The 25000-nt window shown below is 42.6% G+C and overlaps 1 protein-coding gene across 1 annotated transcript in view; it reads left to right on the top strand.

Annotated features, from left to right (window-relative positions):
• acot7 (acyl-CoA thioesterase 7) overlaps positions 1-25000 on the top strand; it is a 53463-nt gene that overhangs the window by 6416 nt on the left and 22047 nt on the right. The window contains exons 4-6 of the mRNA XM_080733427.1: positions 10060-10151; positions 11876-11990; positions 15295-15381. Coding sequence (XP_080589553.1) covers positions 10060-10151; positions 11876-11990; positions 15295-15381 — 294 coding nt within the window. The remainder of the gene's footprint in view (positions 1-10059; positions 10152-11875; positions 11991-15294; positions 15382-25000) is intronic.

Raw genomic sequence — 25000 nt, forward strand, 5'->3', positions numbered from 1 at the left:
AAGCAGAGAGGTAAATGTTGAAGAGAGACATCATTGGAATTATAGGCTACTGCACACACGCAGGTCTAGAAGCTATGCCAGACATGTATACTTTGAATATTAATTAGACAAAGTGAATTTTCACACACCAACATAACAAGAAGAGTTTCCACAGATGTTTGACAGATGCTAAATTAATGATGATTTAATGATGATCTATAGTGACAAAATGTAAAAGTACTACCAAAAAGGGAGATACATGTTTCGGTAAAAGCAAAAACAAAAAAACATCCTCATTCCGCCATGAAGAGTAAAGACACACACCTGTGTCCTATTTGTAGGGACATGATAGTGAATGAGATATTCATTCAAGTTACAGGGCCCACAACACAGATCAGATCACAAATGTGAACTTATCTAATGTTAAAGAAACATCACCATGGTTAATCACTAGAAAACAATCACAATTCAATGTTCTCAACACATCCTTATACGGAATAATATTCTTATAAATACTTAGAGATAGATAATAGGCTTAGAGATAAAGTACATTCTAAACAAGAATTTGTCGTTTTAAACTGAGAAAATGAGATAAGAAACAGGGTGGCTGGTATCTTTAAAGCGACGGGCAACAGGAGGCTTGTCATGTCCTCTCCTGATTCAGGATATTCAGGAGTCCTGAATATAAAAGTGCAATGAGATGAGGAGATAGAAAAGCTTGTTAGTAGGTTGAACTTCAAGCTAATAAGAGGCAGGGGGCACAGTCAGTTATGAGGAGAGGTTTGGCGCAGATGTCTGTCCTGACGCTATCTTTCATCGTTCAGCTTTAAACACAAATGCAGTTCCTGCTCTTTGGCATTCTTCAGTTTTCTTGCTTAGCTGATAGCAGATACACAACATAGCTTGGAGATTAAGACAAAAAAACATATGGCAACAGCTTGAACACAGATGTACAAGCTTGCACGCACGCACGCACGCACGCACGCACGCACGCACGCACGCACGCACGCACACACGCACACACACACAAAGACCAAAAAGGAAGAAATATAATTCTAATCTAGGGTGTTATGATGCTTTCAATATTGGAGAAAATCTAGCCAGAAAGGGTTCATACTGATGGGTTATACTGGTGCTTGACCACTAGAGGGCAGCCTGCAACAACTAAACCAGCTCTCAGCATCAACTGAATGATTGGACTTAAAAGGGTTCCCAGGCTGTGACCACCCTAATCATATTTGAACTGGGGACACCCCCCCCCCCCCCCCCCCCCCCCCACACACACACACACACACACGCACACTTCCATGTTTGCTTCCAATTTTAGCATAGAGAGTGATGTAATACCTGTTGTTTTGTGTGTGCTATATTAATCACACATGCACATGTGTGCGGCCGCATGCATTGTGGGAGCATGTAGATCAGCTACAGTTTATTTGCCATTTACCATTTTTGCGCATGTGTAAGACAAATGATAAAATAGGGCTTAGGCTCATCGATTTAGTCAATTAGCCGATAGATTAGAATTAGAAAAGAATATCCCCAAAAATACTTTAAAAGGAAAAGTAATCGTTAAAATAATCGATTTGAAGATAAGTCATAGTTGAACCCCAGAAATAAGTAGAAGAAGAAAGAGGAGGGAATGGATGTAATGTGTAACTTGGAAACAAAAGAGGTATCCTAGCTAGCTAGCTGGCTGTTGCCCTAGCAACAGGCTCTTACTGGTTGTTGCTTGTAGGGATGGGACGATAAGCGATATTATCGTTTATCGTGATAAAAAACACTCACGATAAGTGGATCGTGGAGATTATATTCATTGTGATATTGTCCTCCGTCATGCACTGGGATCAATTCACCTTTTATTTGCAGAGCTACATATCCGGTACCGTTTCTTTAAATCCTCTATTGGTAAAACGTACTTATAATATACGTACTTACTTGATACAGTCTTTTTTTCACTTTCTATCAAATGTCTTTGCCAAAAAATAGCCGATCTACAAGCTCACAACGCGGCGCAAAAGGCGGCGCGTTGTGAGCTCATAGATCTGCTATTTTTTGGCAAATGTTCCACCCCAGGATAATGGATTTTGATTATCGCAATAATATCGTAAATCGCGATTTCTTTTGACAAAATAATCGTCCCTCATCCCTAGTTGCTTGTTTGTTTCGTTGTTTGGATGGTTGTTTGTTTGTTGCTTGGTTGGATTGTTGCTGGTTTGGAGGCAGGTTGACAGAGGCACGAGCACAGAAAAATGAGCCTTGGAGAAAAGTAACCATACAGGCAATGCCATTGCCAGCTTGCTCCACGGGGTCTTTCCTGGCCCGGCGGGACAGCCAAAGACAGCAAACTAAGACAGCCAAACTACATGCACGTAATAGTGCAGGTGGAGTTACGTTTTTAACAGACTCATATGACGGCGCTCGGGTGACGCAGTGGTAAAGTTCCTGCCCACCACTGCGGAGGTCGTGGGTTCAAATCCACCCGCCGTGGTGCATTCAGCATTGTCGAGCGTCTACAATACATGAATTGAACACAATTGGTCCTTGGGGGGGGGCCAGGCGGGAAGGGAGCGGGAAGGGTGAAAATTGTCTGGCGGGAAGGGTGAAAATTGTCACTGCACGTAATCCTACGGGCTGGGGCGGCACCTGTCAGCAGGGAGTGTTGGGACAACACAGAAATGTTTCTGGGGAGGAATCAATTGGAATAATTACTGGAGGGGGGGGGGGGGGGGGAGAAGTGTAAAAACAAATGTAGCCCCTAGTTTGACTGATAACCAAATGACCAAGTAAAAGCCCCAAAACAGGAGAGAGGAGATGGATACACAATTACACATATACGTTGTGTATTGACTGTAGATATTTGTGTATGAGACGGCTATAAGTAGGGAGGGCGAGAGAGGGATAGATATGCATGCGTATGTGAGCACAAGTACTGTATGTGTTTGTGCTTTGCCAGTGCTTGGCCCTTTAAAGGTTCCTGCAGGGCAGTGGGGTGGAGAGAAGATAACGGGAGCAGACATTATTTGCTTCTGTCATGTCAGCTTAGTGTCAGGACACACACACACACACACACACACACACACACACACACACACACACACACACACACACACACACACGCTTGCATGCAGGCACACACACACACACGCGCACACACACACACACACACACACACACACACACACACACACACACACACACACACACACAGGTAAACCAAGATAGATGCAATTTCACATACATACAGATATAGTGTATCTAAAGTATACACTATACTGTACATATGTATATAAACAATCTATGGTGTATTATATATTACTAGAAGCTCGGCCGCCCTTCGGGCGGCCCTTCGGGCGGCCGAGCGCCTAGTCGGCGGCCTGGCCAACTCGGGAACAATGTAAATAGGGAATGAATGCCCCGCCCTTTAATGCAAACCCCATTATACCTGTTGTCATAGGATCCGTTTTGACCATCTGTTTGCGTGTGTCCATTTATGCCCATATATGGAGAGATATGTCTGTCTACGTCCATTTTCTGCCCATATATGGAGATCTCTGTAGGACCTGGTTTGACCATCTGTTTGCCTGTGCCCATTTATGCCCATATATGGAGTTTGCGACCTGGCCAACTCGGGAACGATGTAAATAGGGAATGAATGCCCCACCCTTTAATGCAAACCCCATTATATGGAGATCTCTGTATCTGTCTGTGTCCCTTTTATGCCCATATACTCTATCTGTGTCCATCTTTTATGCCCATATGCCCATATATGGAGATCTCTGTATCTGCCCATATGCCCATATATGGAGATCTCAGTCTGTGTCCCTTTTATGCCCATATATCTGCGTCCATTTTATGCCCATATGCCCATATATGGAGATCTCTGTATCTGCCCATATGCCCATTCTCTGTATCAGTCTGTGTCCCTTTTATGCCCATATACGGAGATATCTGTCATGGAGATCTCAGTCTGTGTCCCTTTTATGCCCATATATCTGTCTGTGTCCCTTTTATGCCCATATACGGAGATATCTGTCGGGTCGAGGCAAGGCCCCTGTATTGCCCATATATGGAGATCTCTGTATCTGCCCATATGCCCATATATGGAGATCTCAGTCTGTTGGGTCAAGGCTAGGACCCTGTATCTACTTCTTTTATGCCCATATGCCCATATATGGAGATCTCTGTATCTGCCCATATGCCCATATATGGAGATCTCAGTCTGTGTCCCTTTTATGCCCATATATCTGCGTCCATTTTATGCCCATATGCCCATATATGGAGATCTCTGTATCTGCCCATATGCCCATTCTCTGTTTCAGTCTGTGTCCCTTTTATGCCCATATACGGAGATATCTGTCATGGAGATCTCAGTCTGTGTCCCTTTTATGCCCATATATCTGTCTGTGTCCCTTTTATGCCCATATACGGAGATATCTGTCGGGTCGAGGCAAGGCCCCTGTATTGCCCATATATGGAGATCTCTGTATCTGCCCATATGCCCATATATGGAGATCTCAGTCTGTTGGGTCGAGGCTAGGACCCTGTATCTGCCTGCAGTGATGTCACAATGACTCAGCGCTTGCACCCGGCACTGCAGTGATGTCACAATGAGTCAGCGCTTGCGCCGATTTTGCGCCGATTTCCGCATAAGGAGATTCCGAACGTTTCGCGCCGGTTAGGGAAAACCGCGCGTCGGGTCGGGTCGAGGCCCGGCACTGCACTCCGTGCTGCGGCGGGGAACGTGTGTGCCGAATCTGAAGCCGGTGGGACGAACGGTTCTCGAGATACGCGGATTACAAACACACACGCAGAGACTTCTCGCATTTATAGATAGATAGCTATATAGACAGTGTATTATTATACATACTGAAGTAGTATATTCATATATATGTATACTAACACACCCATTTCCAGCACCAACACCTTTGTCAGCAGCCATAGAGCAACTGATGGAAATAGTAGCTATAACAGCCAATGTGATCATTCACATTTGTAGACCTTTCCCCATGCACGTTAGGTGAACATCTGGTGGATAGACAAAGCCCTGGGAGGTGGTGGTGGTGTGGAGCTTGGCTGTGCCGTGTCGTGTCTCGTGTCGTGTCGTGTCGCGCCACGTCGCGTCGCTTCGCTTTGCGTCGTGTCGTGTGTCGTGTGCGCGTGCGTGCATGCGTGTAAGCGTGTGTATGTGCGAGTGGTGTGACAGTGTCTATGTGTGTTTGTGTTTCAGTGGAGATCTGTTTATTTATGTGTTCGGGTCACGTGTGTTGGTATCTGTGCAGCTTTGCACACGCACTCCATGTATTAGCACTGTGTGCACGGCACGCGTGACTTTGCTTAGTGTGTCAGCATATAGTATATCAAGTGGTGCATACTGTACACATTTGTCTTTATGTATCCATCTGTGTGTTGGGGCGTGTGTGTTTGTGTGTGTGTGTGTGTGTGTGTGTGTGTGTGTGTGTGTGTGTGTGTGTGTGTGTGTGTGTGTGTGTGTGTGTGTGTGTGTGTGTGTGTGTATACTATGTATCATTGTACTGTGTTGGGGGAGGGGCAAGGCATCCAGGTTCCACAGTAAATCAGGCAGCATCTCGTCAGGAAGGCCTCAGTCATGGCCCCCCGGGGGAGGGCTGCCTACTGTGGGCACGAGCCGTGATGATTGTCCCTGCTGGGCGGAACACACACACACACACACACACACACACACACACACACACTCACTAACGTGCGCACACATACGCACGCACACATGCATGCACAGAGTAACACAAGCAAGTACATGTACTCTACTACTCACTGACATAGACAAATTTGTGCATACACACATGTTTATAATATACAACTATAATCTATACACATACATATATACAGTACACACACACACACACACACACACACACACACACACACACACACACACACACACACACACACACACACACACACACACACACACGTCACACACACACACACACACATAAACACACACACACACACACACACACACACACACACACACACACACACACACACACACACACACACACACACAATGTACTGTAGACACTCACCTAAATAGACATACAGTACATGCAGATACAAACTCTGTCTCACACACCCACCCACACACACCCACACACACCCACACACACACACACACACACACACACACACACACACACACACACACACACACACACACACACACACACACACAGCTCATATTATGTTCACGATACCTATATTGCATGGACACACAGGGATGCATTTACATAAGCATGACTACACATGTGGCCTGGCGTTGGTGTGTGTGTGTGTGTGTGTGTGTGTGTGTGTGTGTGTGTGTGTGTGTGTGTGTGTGTGTGTGTGTGAGAGAGAGAGAGAGAGTGAGTGAGTGAGTGAGTGAGTGAGTGAGTGAGTGAGTGAGTGAGTGCATGAGTGCGTGCACACACACTCATGCACACACATGCACACAGGAACACAGACACAGCTGAGAGCAGTGCATTATGGGTGAGGCTTAAAATAAGCATGACAGTTCCTGTCATTATCCTGCCAGTTCACAACACATACTGCATCTGGGAAGTAAAACCTGGGGTGAACATGGGATGTCTTTCTCTGTCTCTGTCTGTGTCTGCATGTGTCTGTCTGGATCTCTGTCTCTGTCTCTGTCTCTGTCTCTGTCTCTGTCTCTGTCTCTGTCTCTCTCTCTCTCCTAAATACGGCAGCTGCTTATATGAGAAAAGGTTTCCCTCATATAGTACTCGTTGTACTGTACCACTTTCTCCTGGAAGTCCATTTTCTAATCTATGGGACGTGTTAAAGTTATTTTACAGAGACAAATCTGACAAATTAACTTACTGATGTTGTTTCTTAGACTGTGATGTCTTTCCATCATGCTGTATCCACAGTTCTTATATCTTGCCCTCTAATCTGTATTTTTAACTGCCGACTGAATTTCCCTCGCGGGATCAATAAAGGTCTTATCTTAATCTGTATTCTCTGGTTTAGAAGAGAGGTGTTATTCACTGGATCTCTTGCCCTTCCTTAAAAATACTTAAACTGAGCTCTTTATTTCAAATTCACTATCAATAATACACTTCCCTCTCCTCCAAGGCATGTGCTTCTGCAAGGCCGTATACAGATCTCCCACTGCAGGCCGACATGTGAAGTAAGGTTGACTTGTCTCAGATCTGTGGAAAAATCTGTGTGATTTTGATCGTGAGGATCAAGCAACAACAACTACCGCTGCTGTACTGCCTCACTGCTTATGGGTCTGGAAGCAGAGAGGGAAACAAGTGGGAGTTTTGGAAAAGAAAGGGCACAGTTGTAGATTAATTGAAAACAGATTAAGAGAGAGGATGGGAGAGAGAAAGAAAGAAAGATATAAGAGAGAGATCTGGGTATTATGCCTCTTGGGATACTGTAGTTTTTCAAAGTGTGGAAACAGCATGATGGTCTCTGGGGAATCCAAGTGTGGGATGAAGAAAGCATTGATGGTCTTAAACTAAAGCCTAAGGTCCTTACACACTCAGGGCATTTCTTTCCCATGTGATTCATACTTTGTCGCTGAGAATAACACATTTTCATGCTAACAATGCAACGCTTGAAATCTGTTATTTTCGGCGAGCAACATAACAATATAAATTCACTCACTCACTCACTCACTCACTCACTCACTCACTCACTCACTCACTCACTCACTCACTCACTCACTCTCTCTCTCTCTCTCTCTCTCTCTCTCTCTCTCTCTCTCTCTCTCTCTCTCTCACTCACTCACTCACACACTCACTCGCCATTCGTTCCTTTTCTCACTCCTTTCCATTCTCGCCCTCCCCTCGATCCCTCCTCAGCTCTCCCCATGCACCCCACCCCTGCCACAGTTCATCAGAGAGGTCTGAAGGAGCTAATAATAGACTGGTATCAGCTGTCTAGGGAGAGTCAAGAATATGTAAAATACATCCCTTTCTTCTGAGGGGTACTTCCTGGATGTTGCATGGGAGCCAATGAGAGAGGGAGTAGAGTGCAGTTGGCATGGCAACGTGGGGCCGGCTGTCTGTGCGCCTTTAACTCGGGTGTAAAATGTTAATGTTGTTCTCCGGGAGATGCCTGCCATCAGCCAGTGCTCTCTCTCACTCTTTGACCACTTAACGCTAAGTCCACTTTTGCCCAAACATTACAAAATCTCCACTCAGAAGATTTTGCATTGCTACGTGTTGTGAGCTTGTAAATCTACAATTTTCACAATGTTCACCCCCAGAATAGGGACACTAGAGCTTAAGTGGTTAAAGGAGTAGTTCACCCCCAAAATGACTTTTGATTACTCAAGCCATGGAGATTTGAGTTCAATAATATCTTTTGTATACCTGTATGTCGCATTCCTTAGACAAAAATTGGATTATAGTAATTTACCCCCATTGATTCCGGAATCAATGAGTGGTAAATTCAATCAAATGAATCAAAATATATTTTTTGTCTTAGGAATGCGACAAAAAAACAAAAAATATTATTGAACTCAAGTCTCCATGGCGTGAGTAATCAATAGAAGAAAAAAAAATCCTTTGGGGGGTGAACTACTCCTTTAACTATATACTATGCATTACATTGTCAACTGCACAAGGGCTCCTAGGGCTTATTCCACTTTCTATCATTTGGACCTTTTATTTTGGGTGTTGTTATTTTGATTAGGATATTGTTGCTTTTATTGATAGTGAGGACAGAGAGAAGAGAAGCAACAGGACATTGCAGTTATGTTATCAGTACATTTACTTATTCAGTTGCCAGGGCACTTCATGTAATTCATTATTCATAAGGTAGAACATTATGAACAACTAGAATATCGCCCGCCTTTGGCGGGCGAATCCTAGAGTTTGCACGCTTCGCGTGCTCACATGCACACACGCACAACTGCTCCAAGCCATGTTGCCCACAAAAAGCACTGTTTCTTCATGTATTTTGAGTGTGTGTGTGTGTGTGTGTGTGTGTGTGTGTGTGTGTGTGTGTGTGTGTGTGTGTGTGTGTGCCCCCTGTGCAGCTGACCCCTCTCTCTCTCTCTCTCTCCCCCTGTGCAGCTGACCCCCCCCCCTCCCTCTTGTAACCTGAGACTCTCTCTCTCTCTCTCTCTCTCTCTCTCTCTCTCTCTCTCTCTCTCTCTCTCTCTCTCTCCCCCTGTGCAGCTGACCCCCCCCCCTTCCCTCTTGTAACCTGAGACTCTCTCTCTCTCTCTCTCTCTCTCTCTCTCTCTTGCTCTCTAGCGAATGAGCGGACGGCATAGGGTTGTGGGCGGTTTTATTCCGTGAGTTCTACCGACATACATCTGATCTAGGACATACATCTGATCTAGCTATGAGTTGAGGTGGATGTGAAGTGGGCGTGAATGGGCTTGGAAGTGGGATGCGGCTCTTAAAGGATTGTAGAATAGGATACACATTTTTAGAAACATTTTAAAACTAAGTGAAAGTAGTTAAGTGTGTGTGTGTGTGCGTGCGTGCGTGCGTGCGTGTGTGCGTGCGAGCGTGCGTGCGTGCGTGTGTGTGTGTGTGTGTGTGTGTGTGTTTTATGCCCATGTAAAAAAACTTATCAGGTCCACCCCTTATTTGTGTATCTTAAATACTTCTAATCTTCAGATAAATACATTTTGAAATTGACCATGAAAGGCATCATTTTATATGGTAAAAATTAAAACTGTATCAATATCTTCAATTTAAAATCTGAAATACATAACATTAAGTTAAAATCAGAGCCTCTCATTATCATTCCATTTATATCTGCTGTTTTTTTATCCTCCTGGTGAGGATAACAAAACATATGGCAGACACTCTTTATTAAGATTTATGAATGAGTCTTTTGAGACTCAAAAGTCTGTAATTACATTTGAATTAACGTGGGGTAAACCATAACCCAAAAATGTCCTTGATACACGTAATTTTCATCCGCAGTGAAAATGTAATAATGGTATCCATATTGCTCATAGAAGATGAGATATATGGGGCGTATGCCAGCATAATGATAAGTGAAAGGGCGAGAGAAGAGGGGTTGTAAGATTACTATGTATTTATTTGACCAAGCTTTTCACTTTGACCACAGGTGTGAAGAAGCTGACCAATAAGGCTGCTCTGTGGTACGTTCCCTTCTCCCTGGCCAACGTGGAGAAGATCGCGGAGGTGCCTCCCATCAAGGTACACATAGGGAACATACTGTAGCTGCTGTCACATTGTCTTATCCCATTTAGGCCTAGAATTATTGAATGCTTTAACCAGTGAAAAATAGCAGATATACAAGCTCACAGCGCGGCACCGAGTGCCGCGCTGCGAGCTTGTAGATCTGCTATTTTTGAAAAATTCGTGAAAGTTTGTGCAAATCTTTGAATATATGTATTTTTAAAGCGAATGTTTGTAACTCAAATTTTGCTTCTGGGTGGTCCCTGGAACTAAATATTTTGAGATGGGGGTCCGTGGACAAATAAATATCATTTTGGGGGTCCTTGACATGAAAAGGTTTGAGAACCATTGACATAGTAGTCTCTCAAGAACAGACTAACTGAGCTCCAGTTGAAGTGAAAAGGACCTTTTCTTTGACGATGGCTGGCCAGATTGCTGACATAGAAACATAGGTTTTTCAAAAAATCTTAGAAGGATTCAAAAGACACTTATAGAATTGGGTCAAAATTCTAAATTTCAAGATTTAAAAAAAATAGCAGATCTACAAGCTCGCAGCGCGGCACTCGGTGCCGCGCTGTGAGCTTATCTATATCTGCTATTTTTCAATAGTTAAAGCATAAAATAATGATACACAATAATGTGTACCCGTTTTAAACTGGATGAATAACGTAACTAAGGTATCGGTATATTGCTATGCCTAAACTGACTGAAACTATGCACAGCATACATTATACTGTATTAAGAATGATTTTGTACAACATTACACAATGACAGCAACGACAACATTATAAAAAGTATGATTCATATATGTTTTGCTATGATGGCATGGTATTTAGTTTGGCTATCTCTAAACAACAGTGGGTATTGCCATCTGACTAACAGACTAGTCTGTATTTTAGCAATCCAGGTTAGCTAACTATTTATATGAATAATAATGATTTAAATTTAGATGCCATAAAATTATAGGTTTAAGTAAGTATATTGCTTGTCTAAATAATTTACTAAAATAATTAAACATTATAGATCGGTGAGGAATACCAATCTGGTGGTGCAGTGGCTTAACAAATTATTTTGTCTTCATCAATCTAGTCTAATAGCCATGATGATCAATGATCTCCACCTACTGAAATGTCTGGGGAAATCTAAATTCATTGAGTGGGCCTGGATATCAGAAAAAAACACCCACTACTTTGAAAACCAGTCCTGATACCATCCCATATGAAGGACCGCCCTAAAGTCTATATATTGGTTCTATGATGCTGTCATTTTTTAAATGTCCTAATTCTTTCCACACAGTTTTAGCCCATTCACTGAAATTAGAGTTTCCCAGATGTCCAGAGTTTATTGATCAGTAGCCCTGCCACGGTGCTGTAGATGGGTGCCTACTTTATCTCTTGCTCTCTTACACACACGCACACAGGCACGCATGTGCGTGCGTGCACACACACACACACACACACACACACACACACACACACACACACACACACACACACACACACACACACACACACACACACACACACACACAGATAGATATGTACCGTATGTGCTGTATATACATACACATACATATGTTTATATAAATCATATGGACACAAAATGTACACAATGGACATGTCAAAATGTAAACTGTGTGTGTGTGTGTGTGTGTGTGTGTGTGTGTGTGTGTGTGTGTGTGCGTGCGTGTGCGTGCGCGACTGCGCATATGCGTCTGTGTGTACGTGTACTTGCGGCTTTAGTATGACAGTCCGGAACAGGAAGAGGAGGGGAGGAAGCGGTATGAGGCTCAGAAGATGGACAGGCTGCAGACTAAAACGAGAAACGAGGCGGTGTTGCCTCCTGCCCTTGAACCAGGTACACCTTTCATCATTCAGCAACCATCCAATCATCTGACTAATGAGTACACATTCAGGGCAGTAGCAACAGCCTCCTCATCTTAATCCAGGGGTCTTCAACAGGGGGTCCGGGACCCCTAGGGGGTCCTCAAAGTTACTACAGGGGTTCCTCCAAATCTTTGTGTGATAGAAAAAAAGAAATCTCCTTTTTTATATTAAGCATTTGAACCCTAGCGTCCATATTCTGAGAACTTTAGCCAAAAATAGCAGATCTACAAGCTCACAACGCCTTGCAGTTGCGAGGCGTTGTTGACATGAATCCAAAATACACTGATGATTGTGCTGTCAAACAATGAAACTACCGGTATATGGAATCTATGAACAGGTTGTGGGGGTCCCTGCTTCATCTCTCTCTCAACTAAGGGGTCCCTGGCCTGAAAACATTGAAGACCCCTGTCTTAATCCAAACAGAGAAAAAGATCCAATGCTAATACTTGTTAGTTAATTTAAACTGAGAGTCTAAATGAGTAAACAATAGAAAAAGTCATTTTGGGGGTGAACTCCAAACTCCTAACTCCTTTAAAAGGTTTTCATGTGATACTGATACTATCAAATAACACCTGCATCCCTACAGTGTATACAATGCATGCACACAGTGTATACAGAGTGTACAGTATACTGTATGCTGTGCACTAATACTACTTTCTATTGGTTAATTTTATTGTATTTACTCAACATGCTGCAGACAGAAACACACGTGGTAAGTTGGACAACCCAGACGACTACATGTCAGTACTGTGACTCAGGGCGGCTTGCACCAACACGGTTTAAGCCTTAAACTGGTTTAAACCAAGGTTTATCTTTTAATCAGCTTGCACCAAACCTTAAATCTAGTTTTCATTAATCAGGTTTAGTTTTAAACCATCCTTTTAATCTTGGTTTGAATTTTCACTGTAAACCTGGATTACTGTTAATCCTGTTGCACCACTACTTTAAACTTTGATTTAAACATCAGTAAGGGAATAATTTTAAACCTGCTGTAGAGGTGGTTTAAATGCAAACATGCCATTGACATGAATGGGGGTCCCCCTCCTGTGAGGGAAGCCCCACAGCAAGTGAGCTGCAGACAGCGTTTCACAGCTGAAAACAAACATCTCATCACATCCTTGTATTACTGTACATCGGCTATTTTAAATTAGCGAACATTTAAATATTTAGAGGGACATACAGACATTTGACAAGCTTGTGGACTTCCCAAGCAACATGGAGACGTTTTAATTTTCGAAATCGCTTCATAATTGACTCAAATGTGAATGTGATCAAAACTGTGGTCTTTTCTTGCTTCTAGCCGCGCATCGCCGCTCCGCACAGCACTGTAGCGTCCGAGCGTCACGGTCGTTTGACGGGGAGCGTTATATTTTTGTTTTGTTTTGGCTGCAGGCGCTCAGGCCTGCCCACATTCTCTAGAAGTGAATAAAAGAGTAACGATAATGATATTAGGCTCAAGAGAATAGTTTATTCCAGTGTGTTTACAATCGCAAATCCAAGATGGAGGACATTTAAACCATGAATTAATCACAGTTTATGGTTTTAATCACAGGTTAAGGGTTTAATCACTGATTTGTTAAGCAATGCTTAAATTTAAGTGGTGCAACGCACCTCGATTTAAAATAAATCATAGATCAACAAAACCATGATTAACCCTAAACTAAGATTTATTTAATCCCTCTTGGTGCAAGCCGCCCTTAGAGAACAGAGAAATATAACATGGGCTTTGTCATTGTTGCGACCGTAGGTCGCAGTTACTTGCACACTATCCAAACCTCCACCGGCTGTCCCTCCGTCACTCCCTCCGTCACTCCCTCTGTCACACGTCACACGTCACACTTTTGCCCTGCTCATATCTCTGCAACCGTTGCCCCGATCCATGCCAGATTTTGCACACACACTCCTTGCCTGCCAAACTACAACCTCCAAGGACCCCCGGAGTTTCGGGGACCCCCAGGTCCCTGGGGGACCCCCAGGTGTAAAAAATTACCAAATGTGCAAAAATGACCAAATGACCACCCCAACGGGGCTGCTCTCTCTGTGTCACACACACACACACACACACACACACACTCTCTCTCTCTCAAACATAATGTGTGACCTGCCAAGTGGCAAGGAATGTTGCCACTGTCCTCTCTCTCTCACACACACACACACAGACACACACACACACACAGACACACACACACACACACACACACACACACACACACACACACACACACACACACACACACACACACACACACACACACACACCCCTTCACACCAGGGAGTCCAGGAAGGATGAGCCTCCATGCTTAAATAAACAGACCTGGGTCCACTATCAAGATCTGCCTGTGGGTGTGTCTACTTTTAGCAGGAGAGCTTAATTGAGTCTCCTTTTTTTTTTTACATGCCATTTTTGTACATGTCTCCATTCAATAAAACAAACTTAACTGAGTTCATTGTCTTGAGTTAAATTGCTGAAAGTAGGCCTGCCTAATACAAGTGTAACTATACACGCTGAAACTCTGGAGTGTCAGGTGATCATTGCTGAAACCTCAGAACAATAGCCACATATTAGCAACCATAAATACAGATGCCCACCCTTTAGCTAACAGAAACTGCTTTTGGAAATGCTGGAATGTTAAAAAGGTCATCTCTTTCACTTTCAATTGTATACATTAGCTATTGTTCATAACTACACAGTCATGTCATCAAAATGCATCTGTCCCATCTAGCGCCACCATCTGGCTGATTTTTAAAAAACACATTTTTGGACACTGCTCCTACAGAATTTGCCCTAAAATCACGCAAACCACTACACAGTATCTCTACAGTCACCCTGCTCCTACAGATTTTGCCCTAAAATCATGCACACCAGTACACAGTATCTCTACAGTCATGTAATCACAACGCATCTGTCCCATCTAGCGCCACCATCAGGACGATTTTGCACAAACTACTTTTTGGCCTATTTATGGAGATAAGCGACCAACGGTCGCTTATCTCCCGATTAGGGAGTCTTACTGGTGTATGGTTAAATGGCATATACCGTATGGTCAGGGTTTATGACCATAATATGCATGAATTCCCATGTGTAGTGTGTATGGTATGTGGGTGCACATACCGGTACATGTGAACACACACAAAGGTTTGTATATGTGAAGGTTGTCATATCACAACATGTGTGTGTGTGTGTGTGTGTGTGTGTGTGTGTGTGTGTGTGTGTGTGTGTGTGTGTGTGTGTGTGTGTGTGTGTGTGTGTGTGTGTGTGTGTGTCCGTTCTGCAGAGGAACATACGGTTGCTTTCAGCCAGTCTAGTCTGATCCATCTTGTTGGCCCATCTGACTGCACACTGCACGACTTTGTGCATGGAGGTGAGTCCAACCACTTTAATTTCTGGAACATGAACTCATAGCCTATCCCAGGGGTAGGCAACCTTAGGCACAGATGCCAACATTGGTACAGGGGAGGATGATGACTGGCACACTTGCAGAAGTGTGGGAGAGAGGATTTTTATTATAAATTCAAAATATATATATTTTTAAAGTGGTAAATTAAATTAGTCAATTGAAGTCACCTAATTTACAGCAAATGACATCCTGCACATAATTCTACATTCATTAAAACTCTGAACTCTGACTGGAGAGGGAGTCGGGGAGATAGTCTAATGATCGTTTTAACAATGTCCTGACAATCAAAATATGTCAGAATCTTTGATGGGGTGTCATTAAAAAGTATGTTGACATGGCACACCGAATATCCAACATGGCACTTCATTTCAAAAAGGTTGCTGACCCCTGGCCTATCCTGATGCTTACTGACATTTTACACCAGAGGTGCACGGTGTCCATTCTCAGAGATGGGCAAATGTAGCACACATTAAGAGGAACTGGTGGAAATGGTGAAAGACTCGCACACCACACACATTTTGAAGTATGACTACTTAGACTACTAGAAAAAATAAAATAAAAATCACATTATTTTCAACCATTTGCTAAAGTGTTCAAAGTGATTCGCACCTGCAAACAACCTACAGTAAGGCAATACTAAGGATGAAGAAAGGCACGAGAGTCTACTCTGGACAAAAATACATGTTAAAATATCTATAAATGACAGGTGTCAAGACTGTACTCAAATTACAATAGACCCTTTTTTATACATTCAATGCCTTTAGGAAATGGTGCCTTCTGAGAGATGAAAAGTGAATCCAGTTTGAATTCTAAATACTGTATATATTTCAGTATTCTAACAAAGACTACTAAAATGATATGTCTGCATCTGTACCTGCTCCACAGCTGCTACAAGAATGACAGCATCCTGCCCCACTGTAATGCCAATTATGGTATTATGTATGAGACAGCAGGAAGTATGCAGAGTAATACATATTAAGTTATTCAATCACGAATATGGATGGAGTGAATTTGAATCAACCTTGCATCTCACCAAAATTCATCATTAGCTTCTGTGTGCTTTCTTTTTGTCCAATTATATTCCTTTATTTGTGTAGCCCTGTGATTACTGAGTAAGTGCAAAATGATGGCATAGAGCTCAAACCCACACCCTACAACCGTTATGTGAATGACACATTAATTAGTTGACCTATGTATTTAGTGTAACACTTTAGTTGACCCGCTTCGGCTCTGTACTTGGTCTCTCTTCTTTTTACTTTCACCAAATATCTGTGCAAAAAATAATTAACTAGAAGCAGTGCTCTTCCGAGCACAGGTCTCCACCAGGCCGTGCGTCCTGGTGGTGCTACTGTATAATAGGCCAATGTAAAAAGGGTGGCATATGTTCTTCACCTTAGATCTTTCATGGCAGTCGGACGCTGCATGCATGATTTCAAGCATTGTGTTCCAAAAATGTGTTTTTCTAAAGTCTACCTGCTGGTGGCGCTATAACAGGACAATGTTAAAAAGGTAGCATTTGTTCCTTGACCTAGTGGGAATATGTGTGGCAAATGTCACGGTAATCGCAAGCTGCGTTGATGATTTGAGGCATTTTGTTCAAAAACGGAGCAATCCTGCAAACTTTGGAAGCTAATATTAGCCAATCAGGATGGAATGTGAAATATCAGACGGATTGGACTTGATCACATGACTATAGAGATACTGTGTACCGATTTGCATGATTTTTGGATAAAATCTCAAGGAGTAATATCCAAAAATGTGTTTTACATAAGTCAGGCCAAAGGTGGCGCTATAAAAGGCTGATGTGAAAAATGCAGGGCAAAGGTTTATCCTTAGCCTCTAGGGAGTGCGCTTACAAAGTTTGAAACTGATCGGTGGAGTTATAGGTAAAACCACAAATCGGGCTGTTATAGCGCCACCATGAGGCTGATTAAAAAAAAATTAAGTGGCATTTCTTCCTCGGCCTAGTGGGAACGTGTGTGCGCGATTTCATGATAATTGCACTTTGCGTTTGTGATTTGAGGCATTTTGTTCAAAACGGCTCAATCCCACAAACTTTGGAAGCCAATCTTAGCCAATCAGGATGGAATATGCAAAATCGGACAGATCCGTGTCGATCACATGACTGTCGAGATATTGCCTACCGATTTGTAGGATTTTTGGACAAAATCTGTAAGAGTAGTGCACAGAAATGTGTTTAGCAAACATTGGCCACTAGTTGGCGCTAGAAAAGGTCCATTTGAAAAATTTAGGGCAGAGGTTCTAGATTGGCATCAAGGGAATGTGTGTGCTCACTTTGGCAGCGACCGGGCCAACGGTGACTGAGATTTGGCGCTCACAAACTGCGAGGACGCACGGACGGACGGACGGACGGACGCACGGACGCACGCACGGACGGACACACGGACGGAGGGGAAAACATCTCCCTCAGCCTTCGGCTGGTGGAGACAATAATAATGAACCAGGTTCTCTATGTGTTACGGGCAGTCAAGTTCCCGGACAGTATGAAACTGTAGGCACACTACAGTGTGTCTTGTGGTGGGACTGTGGAGAGAACACTGTTGAATTTCATTACAACCAGTACGTCCTTGAGCGGTAAGAGCACTTATATGGCTTTTCTGTACTCAATTTTCTGTTGTATCAGAAAGTGAGTGAATTGAAATGGGGTAAAAAGTTTGAGAAAGTTTCTGTACTGTACGTGCTTGCATTTCTTGTGCATCCATGCAATGTGTTGTGTGAGTGTGTGCAAGTGTGCTCTTCTGTTGTGAATATGGCTGTTAGTAGAGAAGGAGCACAGAATGACCAGAAGGCATGGAAGGCATCAGGTCAGACAGCCCTAATCTGTCTTTACACAACACCCTTGTGCTAATAAAACAGTCATGATGGCACTCATATATTACTGTTCTGGCAAGGCAAAGTTGGTTTACAAAACACAATGTTCCGCAAACCCTACAGACCCCAGGACTAGCTAATTAATTGGGATGCTAATGAATAGACATATAAACAGTGGATGAGACCTACAAGACTAAAATGAATCAAGAGAGGGTTAACTCTGAGAGTAGCTGGAATTGGATTGTTATGTTATATATATTAATGTTATGTTAAATGAGTGTTGTATAGTCCAAATGCTGCTTACCTAATTGTAATAAGATATGCACTTAAAAATCACCATTAACAATAACAGTAATGCTAACGTGTAACAAAATATATAAAAGGAAGCACACTATCAACATTGACCCAGTGTGGAAGCACACTATCAACATTGACCCAGTGTGGAAGCACACTATCAACATTGACCCAGTGGAAACTGTATTTTTTTCCACAGGTCTCTCACTAGGTTCATTCAGTCTAAAGATGAAATGTTATGGAAAAAGAGATGAAGACAGATCTTCAGTATAACGTAAACTTGGCACGATTCATCGCCGCCCCATAACTGTCATTGTAAGCGAGCCTGGCTATGTATACAGAGCTTCAGACAGGCACCAGAGAGTGAGGGGAAAAAGAAAAGAAAAACTAGAAATGTTGATTTGAGAATGAGATGGAAATGAAAGAGAAGGGAGGGAGCGAAGTGGGACACATAATTGGCAAACATTTAATGGCTATGCTTTTTAATTTGGCGAGCCCGCTGAGAAACATGTCCAATTAACAATCAAATAGGAAACATTAGCTTGGGCCATTAGAATGCAGTTTGTGGCTTGCTGAGGTTCATTAAGCAGCATTCTATGTTCTCTGTCACTACTTCTGTTTCGTTTACATAACCTAATCAGGTCAGGCAAGTGGGCTTCTCTCTCTCTCTCTCTCTCTCTTTCTCTCTCCTGCTTTTTCACGTTCTCTCTCTGTCCTTATGGGTGCTCTATGTTCTTAACCATATAAGACCCTGAATGCATCTGTGTCGCGTTAGACTTGAACCGCGTTAAACATAATTTTATGCTTTAGCTCACTGCAAGCTTGTAGATCTGCTATTTTTGAGAATTGGTGAAAATTTGTGTCATTTCAATATTTTTGACCCGATTCTATAAACGTCTTCTAAATCGTTCTAAGGTTTTTGAAAAATGCATGTTTCTGTCAGTGGTTCTCAACATATATTCAAAGATTTGCCAATAAAATTGACGATTTTTCAAAAATACAAGCTCGCAGTGAGTTTGTATATCTGCTATTTTGCAATAGCTAAAGCATAACACAATGGTTAAAAGTCATTATGCGTAATAATGCGTTCCAGGTCTTAAGGCTGAAACAGTCTGACATCTTCATTACAACGGTCCATTTGATTATTGTATGTTAGCATGCATGCCCTCCTGTGGAAAAACGGGATACCTAACTCGTGCCAGTCAGAGGAGGCGTACAGTGTGTATCCAGCTCTACATGCATAACCATTCAGGCAGACACAAACACACCAAACATGCACATGCATTCACATCGTATGCACATGTGTACTGTATAAAAAATCACACCCGTGTGAACTGAGCGGTGGTTCTCTCCCCCCCCCCCCGTGTGTGCCCCCCCCGTGTGTGTGTGTGTGTGTGTGTGTGTGTGTGTGTGTGTGTGTGGCCTGGACAACAGCGCCCCTCCCTTAACATGTCAGAAAAGGTACTACACAGGCTTGAGGCTACATACAGACCCACCCACATACAAACAAACTAACACACAAACATACATACCTACACACACGGCCACGCTATGGAGACGGTGTGACCACCGCTCAAAAACAAACAGCATGTGGGACTGCTCAGCATATTAACGGGTAGCCTAGTCTCCAGCACTGACAAAACTATGGAGTAAGTAAAAGAGTACAAAAAAATAACTAAAGAGACAAATATCGCTCTGCAGTAAAGTGGACATATACCTTTGTTATTGTGGAACCTGCTGTAGTATTAGGTTACTGGGTCACAATCTTTTAAGAATGCTGCTGATATATATACATGAAGTGGGGATTCTTCAATGAGCTAAAAGGCCTATAGGAGTGTTATGACTGCTAGCATAAACCAGAATACCATGGCTCCAAGTCCACCATCTCCTTCATAAACACTACATTTGTCACGTCCCCCCCTCTCTCTCTCTCTCTTTGACTTTGTCTCCTCTGTCTCTGTCTCTGTCTCTGTCTCTGTCTGTCTCATCTCATCTCTCCTACAATTATCTCCTCATTATCTCTCTTGTTTTCCCTCTCTTCTCTCCCCCTCTACCCCCCCCCCTCTCTCCTCTTTTCTCTCTCATGTTCTAAGGAAGCTTTTCCACTTGTTCCCATGGAAACAGCTGTTTTTTGCCACAGGTTGAGTTAACACTGCAGTCTGATTAAAACAAATAGACATTGGATATAGTGTTCATAATGTTACAGTTTTTTTCGATTGCTAAAACACATTTTTCAAAACTGTACGTTCTTTTCAAAACTGCACACACAAAACTCCAAACATTACACACAAATTGCTAAACCCTGGCATCCCTTTGCAAAACAACTCTTAGCCATCAAATCTCTTAACATGTTCACAAAATGGAACTCGTGTTTTCATTTGGTAAACACAGCCATATTTTCACATGACACACACATACCATTCATTGAATAAACACAACTAGCTTTTGGCTGAACACTACCAAGCATGTACAGAACACTGAAGAGCAAAATTGAAAACACAATTGTCGAAATGGAACACACCATAAACCATGGCTCTGGAGAATAAGATATTTCTCCTTTTGTAAAATGACTCAGTGTAGGCCTACTTTTTTCATAGTCAAACATAAAACAGCACACAAATATGCATCCAAACAAAAACAAGTTTTTTGATTTACAGTAGATTTAGGCATCATGCCTCTGGTCAGAGATGGGCACAAAAAACAAAAAAATATTTTGAAAGAAATTGGTCAGTACTTGGTCTAATACTGACCAGGATACTGTCACCAAGATACTATCCTGGTGACAGTATCCTGGTATTTATACCTTTGTATTTCAAATATTTTTTTGTATTTTGTGCCCATCTCTGCCCCCGGTTCCTGTCTCAATGTTCAGTTGTGCAACAACTGTGGTTTTTAGACAACAGGGGGATTTGTAATTGACACTAGACCCGAAAGTTTAGAGATTTGAATATTTGTGTGTTGTGGATTGATGCTTTGAGATTTTATGTGAGAAGTGTGTGCAAACCTGAAAATTGTGTGTTGTGTTTTGACAACAAGGTGATGTGAAATTTACATCAGAGTGTAAAGAAGGAAAGTCAGAGTTTAATATGATAAGGAAATCTAAAGTAGTAACACATTGAGTCAAGTGATTGGGGACAGAAGTAAAGGTTGTGAAAATTGTGCCTAATTTTAGCTTTTTGTGTTTTAGCAATCGAAAAAAACTGTAATATAGGTTAATATGTGTCTGGAAGTCTATCTAGGGCCTATATAGACTTCCAGATTCATAGGCCAAAGTGTGAAATTAATAGTAAAATCTGAAAAGTCAAGACTAAATTTAAAAGTTGTATCAAAGTGTTATATCTCTGAATTCGTTCCTACATCAATAATGAAGATGGGGTTTTGTTGTCTTTGCTTAATCTTAGTGTGAATGTGGGTGCATGGTTGTGTGTGCGTGCGTGCATGCGTGCGTGCGTGCGTGCGTGCGTGTGTTTACTGTATATTGTAAACATGTATGCCTGTGCATTCACGTGTGTGCACTTGCAGCCGATGCATGCCTTTGCATTGATTATGTAAGTCTATGCTTTGAGTCTCCACGCTGGCATGTGTCCATGTGTGGAAGGGATATGAGAAAATGCAAATGTGAGCATTGCCTGCATCTAGTGCATGTTAAATTAGCTTTGTATGAGAGCATATTTGTGTGATGCAGCGTTGTTCCTTCATGAAGGCAGCTGCTCTGCTCTGCAGTGGAACAGGTCCATCGGTGTTTCTGTGTGTTATCTGTCCTCTCAGCTCAGATCTATGCTCAGACGGTATATAACCATGTCACCGACAGACACAGAGGAACCTCAGGAGATGGGAACGTGTATGTCCACTGGAGCTTGTGTGTGATCGACCTGTGTGTGGAGTGCGTGTGCGTGTGTGTGTGTGCGCGCGCATTTGAGTGAGAGATGTGTGTGTGTGTGAGAGAGAGAGAGAGGGAGAGGGAGGGGAAGAAGTTCATTGTGCATGTTTAAGTTGTATTTCACTTGCACAAATCCCAAATTCTTAACAGTGGCATACAGTATGAATTATTTTCGCTGAGTTGACGTGGATCCGATCCTGTACTGCAAAATATCAATAAACAGCACAAAAAGTTCAGAAAGCCTGTTTATTTCCCTAATAATTGGTGTACTATGCACTACAATAATTGTCCCCTCCTATGTGCATCTACAGTATGAACGCTACTGCTTTAGAATATTAAATTGACACTTGTTGATGAAGTTTGGTTTACAAGGACAATTGTGTTGTTTGGTTAATTTAAACTCCAGTATCTTCAGGACGGAATGTTTCAGCGTCTCTATCGGGTACTACTACACAGTTACATTCAGGTTCTCAGGAAAATCACTGCTAATCACTTCATTGATGATTGGTCGACAAGGTGAAATAACTATCGATTAATGATTGAATCGATAATTTGCACCACTAAAATGTGGCTTACAGGACCTGTGGTTTGCATGCATGAACAACTGAACATGCATGTGTGTCTTTGCTGATGGGTACAATATTGTTAACGGGAGTTGTTTCTATGGTAACAGCTCATTAGGAAGCGATTTGAGCCGTTTGATTACACTGTTTGTGATTAAAATGCATGGTATGGAGGGGAGGGGAAATAAAGGAAGGAAGGGGGAGCGGTGAGATGCAATTGGTGAATAGATGTTAGTCTCACTTTGCCAGATGATCTCTGCACTGCTTATCTCTGCCCATAGGGACTTCAAAATCCAAGGTAGTCGCTAGAACAGCTGCAAGCTGTCATCATCTCCCCGCCCCAACATGAAGGCTCGCCCTAAAGACTTTGGACTGGTTCTGAAATGCATTTTTAGCAACAGAATCTGGGTCTGTAGTTGAGCAAAGCATTTAGATTGACTTGTGATTCTATATACAGTACGTAGAGTGTCCGAATAGTGGAGAAGGAGGAATATGGAGGTCTAAGATAAAAGAGAAGGATAGTGAGCTGTATAAGCTGTTAGGAATAATAACGAGAGATGTGAGCGAGACAGGAGTCATGTCTGAGAGAAGAAGAACAAAGAGAGCACATCATTTATTTAATCCTCCTTTGTTCCTGGTCTCTTTTAGATGTTGCGTTCGCAGATACATGCTTGCTTCTGCTTTCACTCTCTTTTCTCCCTATGTGCACGTGGTCGTGGTGTGTGACGCCCTGCAGTCTCCTTGCTGGTGCTAATTGAAAGGAGCTTGGAGATTGTAACTAGTGCTGTGCTGATAGGAAGTGTAGCCCCAACGACTCCCTTTGTTGTTTCCGACGTCTGCCGTCCACGATGCAAGAAAGATCTGGAGTAACCATATCAAATGATCGAATAATAATTGAGGCACCCATCCTCCTCAGTGGAAAGACGGGGTCCACTTGGGAATTTTGGTTTCTAATTGCCTCCCATGTCCCCCATTTTGCAGTGAGCTCTCTCTCTCTCTCTCCCACTCTCTCTTTCCTCTTCACACAACCTCTCCAACCTCTCTCCACTCCCGTTTGGTTCCATCCCTCCGTCTCTCTCTCTCACTCATTGCCTTCCCCCCGCGGGAAATGAAGAGTCATAGTGCACCATGTCACTCTGTGAATGTGTAACTCCAGGCCGACCGCGGTCTTGGCTTGCGTGTCCTCAATTTGCTGTCTAACATTGACCATATTCACATTGCTGCAATTTTGCTCTTTCGTCATACTCTTATCAAATATATGGGGAGTTCATGATCACTTCTGCTGTTGCTCGTGAATATTGATTGAAACCTTTATTTATTCTCGAAAAGAGCATTGGAGTTTACCCTCATTTGCAATACTTTTGAGATAACACTCATAAAAATCAACAATTAAGAAACATACAGATATTTAAGAGCAGGTTATTAAATTGTCCATAGGATATTGGGGCATCTATTCTTTTGCGGGAGTTGTAGATTGTTCCATGAGATTGGAGCATCATAGCAGAAAGCAGCTTTTCCAAGTTCAGACTGAACAAGTGGAACCTCAAGTGTAAGCCAGTCATTTGAGCTCAGTGAGCTGAGTCTGGTAATTGCTTTCTTTTAATAAAAGAAAAGCATCTTAACCAAGGTCTTCAAGGGCAATACAGCCCTACATGATGGGATTTGGATAGACATCCAGTAACCGAGTGCAAATGTGAAAAGATGAATATTTTGTTCCCTTATGTATGTGGTGGAGGGGTCAAACCCTTATGGGTCCTTAAGGGTTTGACCCCTTGGGGATGGGTTCCGTTTGTACACTCTTAGAGTTAAATGAACTCAGGATTTTACAGCGTGGGGTCCTAATTTTGCACTGCCATGAAGTCAGGTTGCAAAGTACTACATAACACAATATTACCGCGTATATTAGCCTACTGCATTTGTTATACCCATTTAATGACCCCATTTTGGGTCCCAGGCCGCTGCTTTAAGGGACTTGACAGTTATAATTTGTGTCACTATTCTTTTCCAGGCACTT

Source organism: Nannobrachium achirus (genome assembly GCF_963921795.1).
Source record: "Nannobrachium achirus genome assembly, chromosome: 9".
Taxonomy (NCBI): domain Eukaryota; kingdom Metazoa; phylum Chordata; class Actinopteri; order Myctophiformes; family Myctophidae; genus Nannobrachium; species Nannobrachium achirus.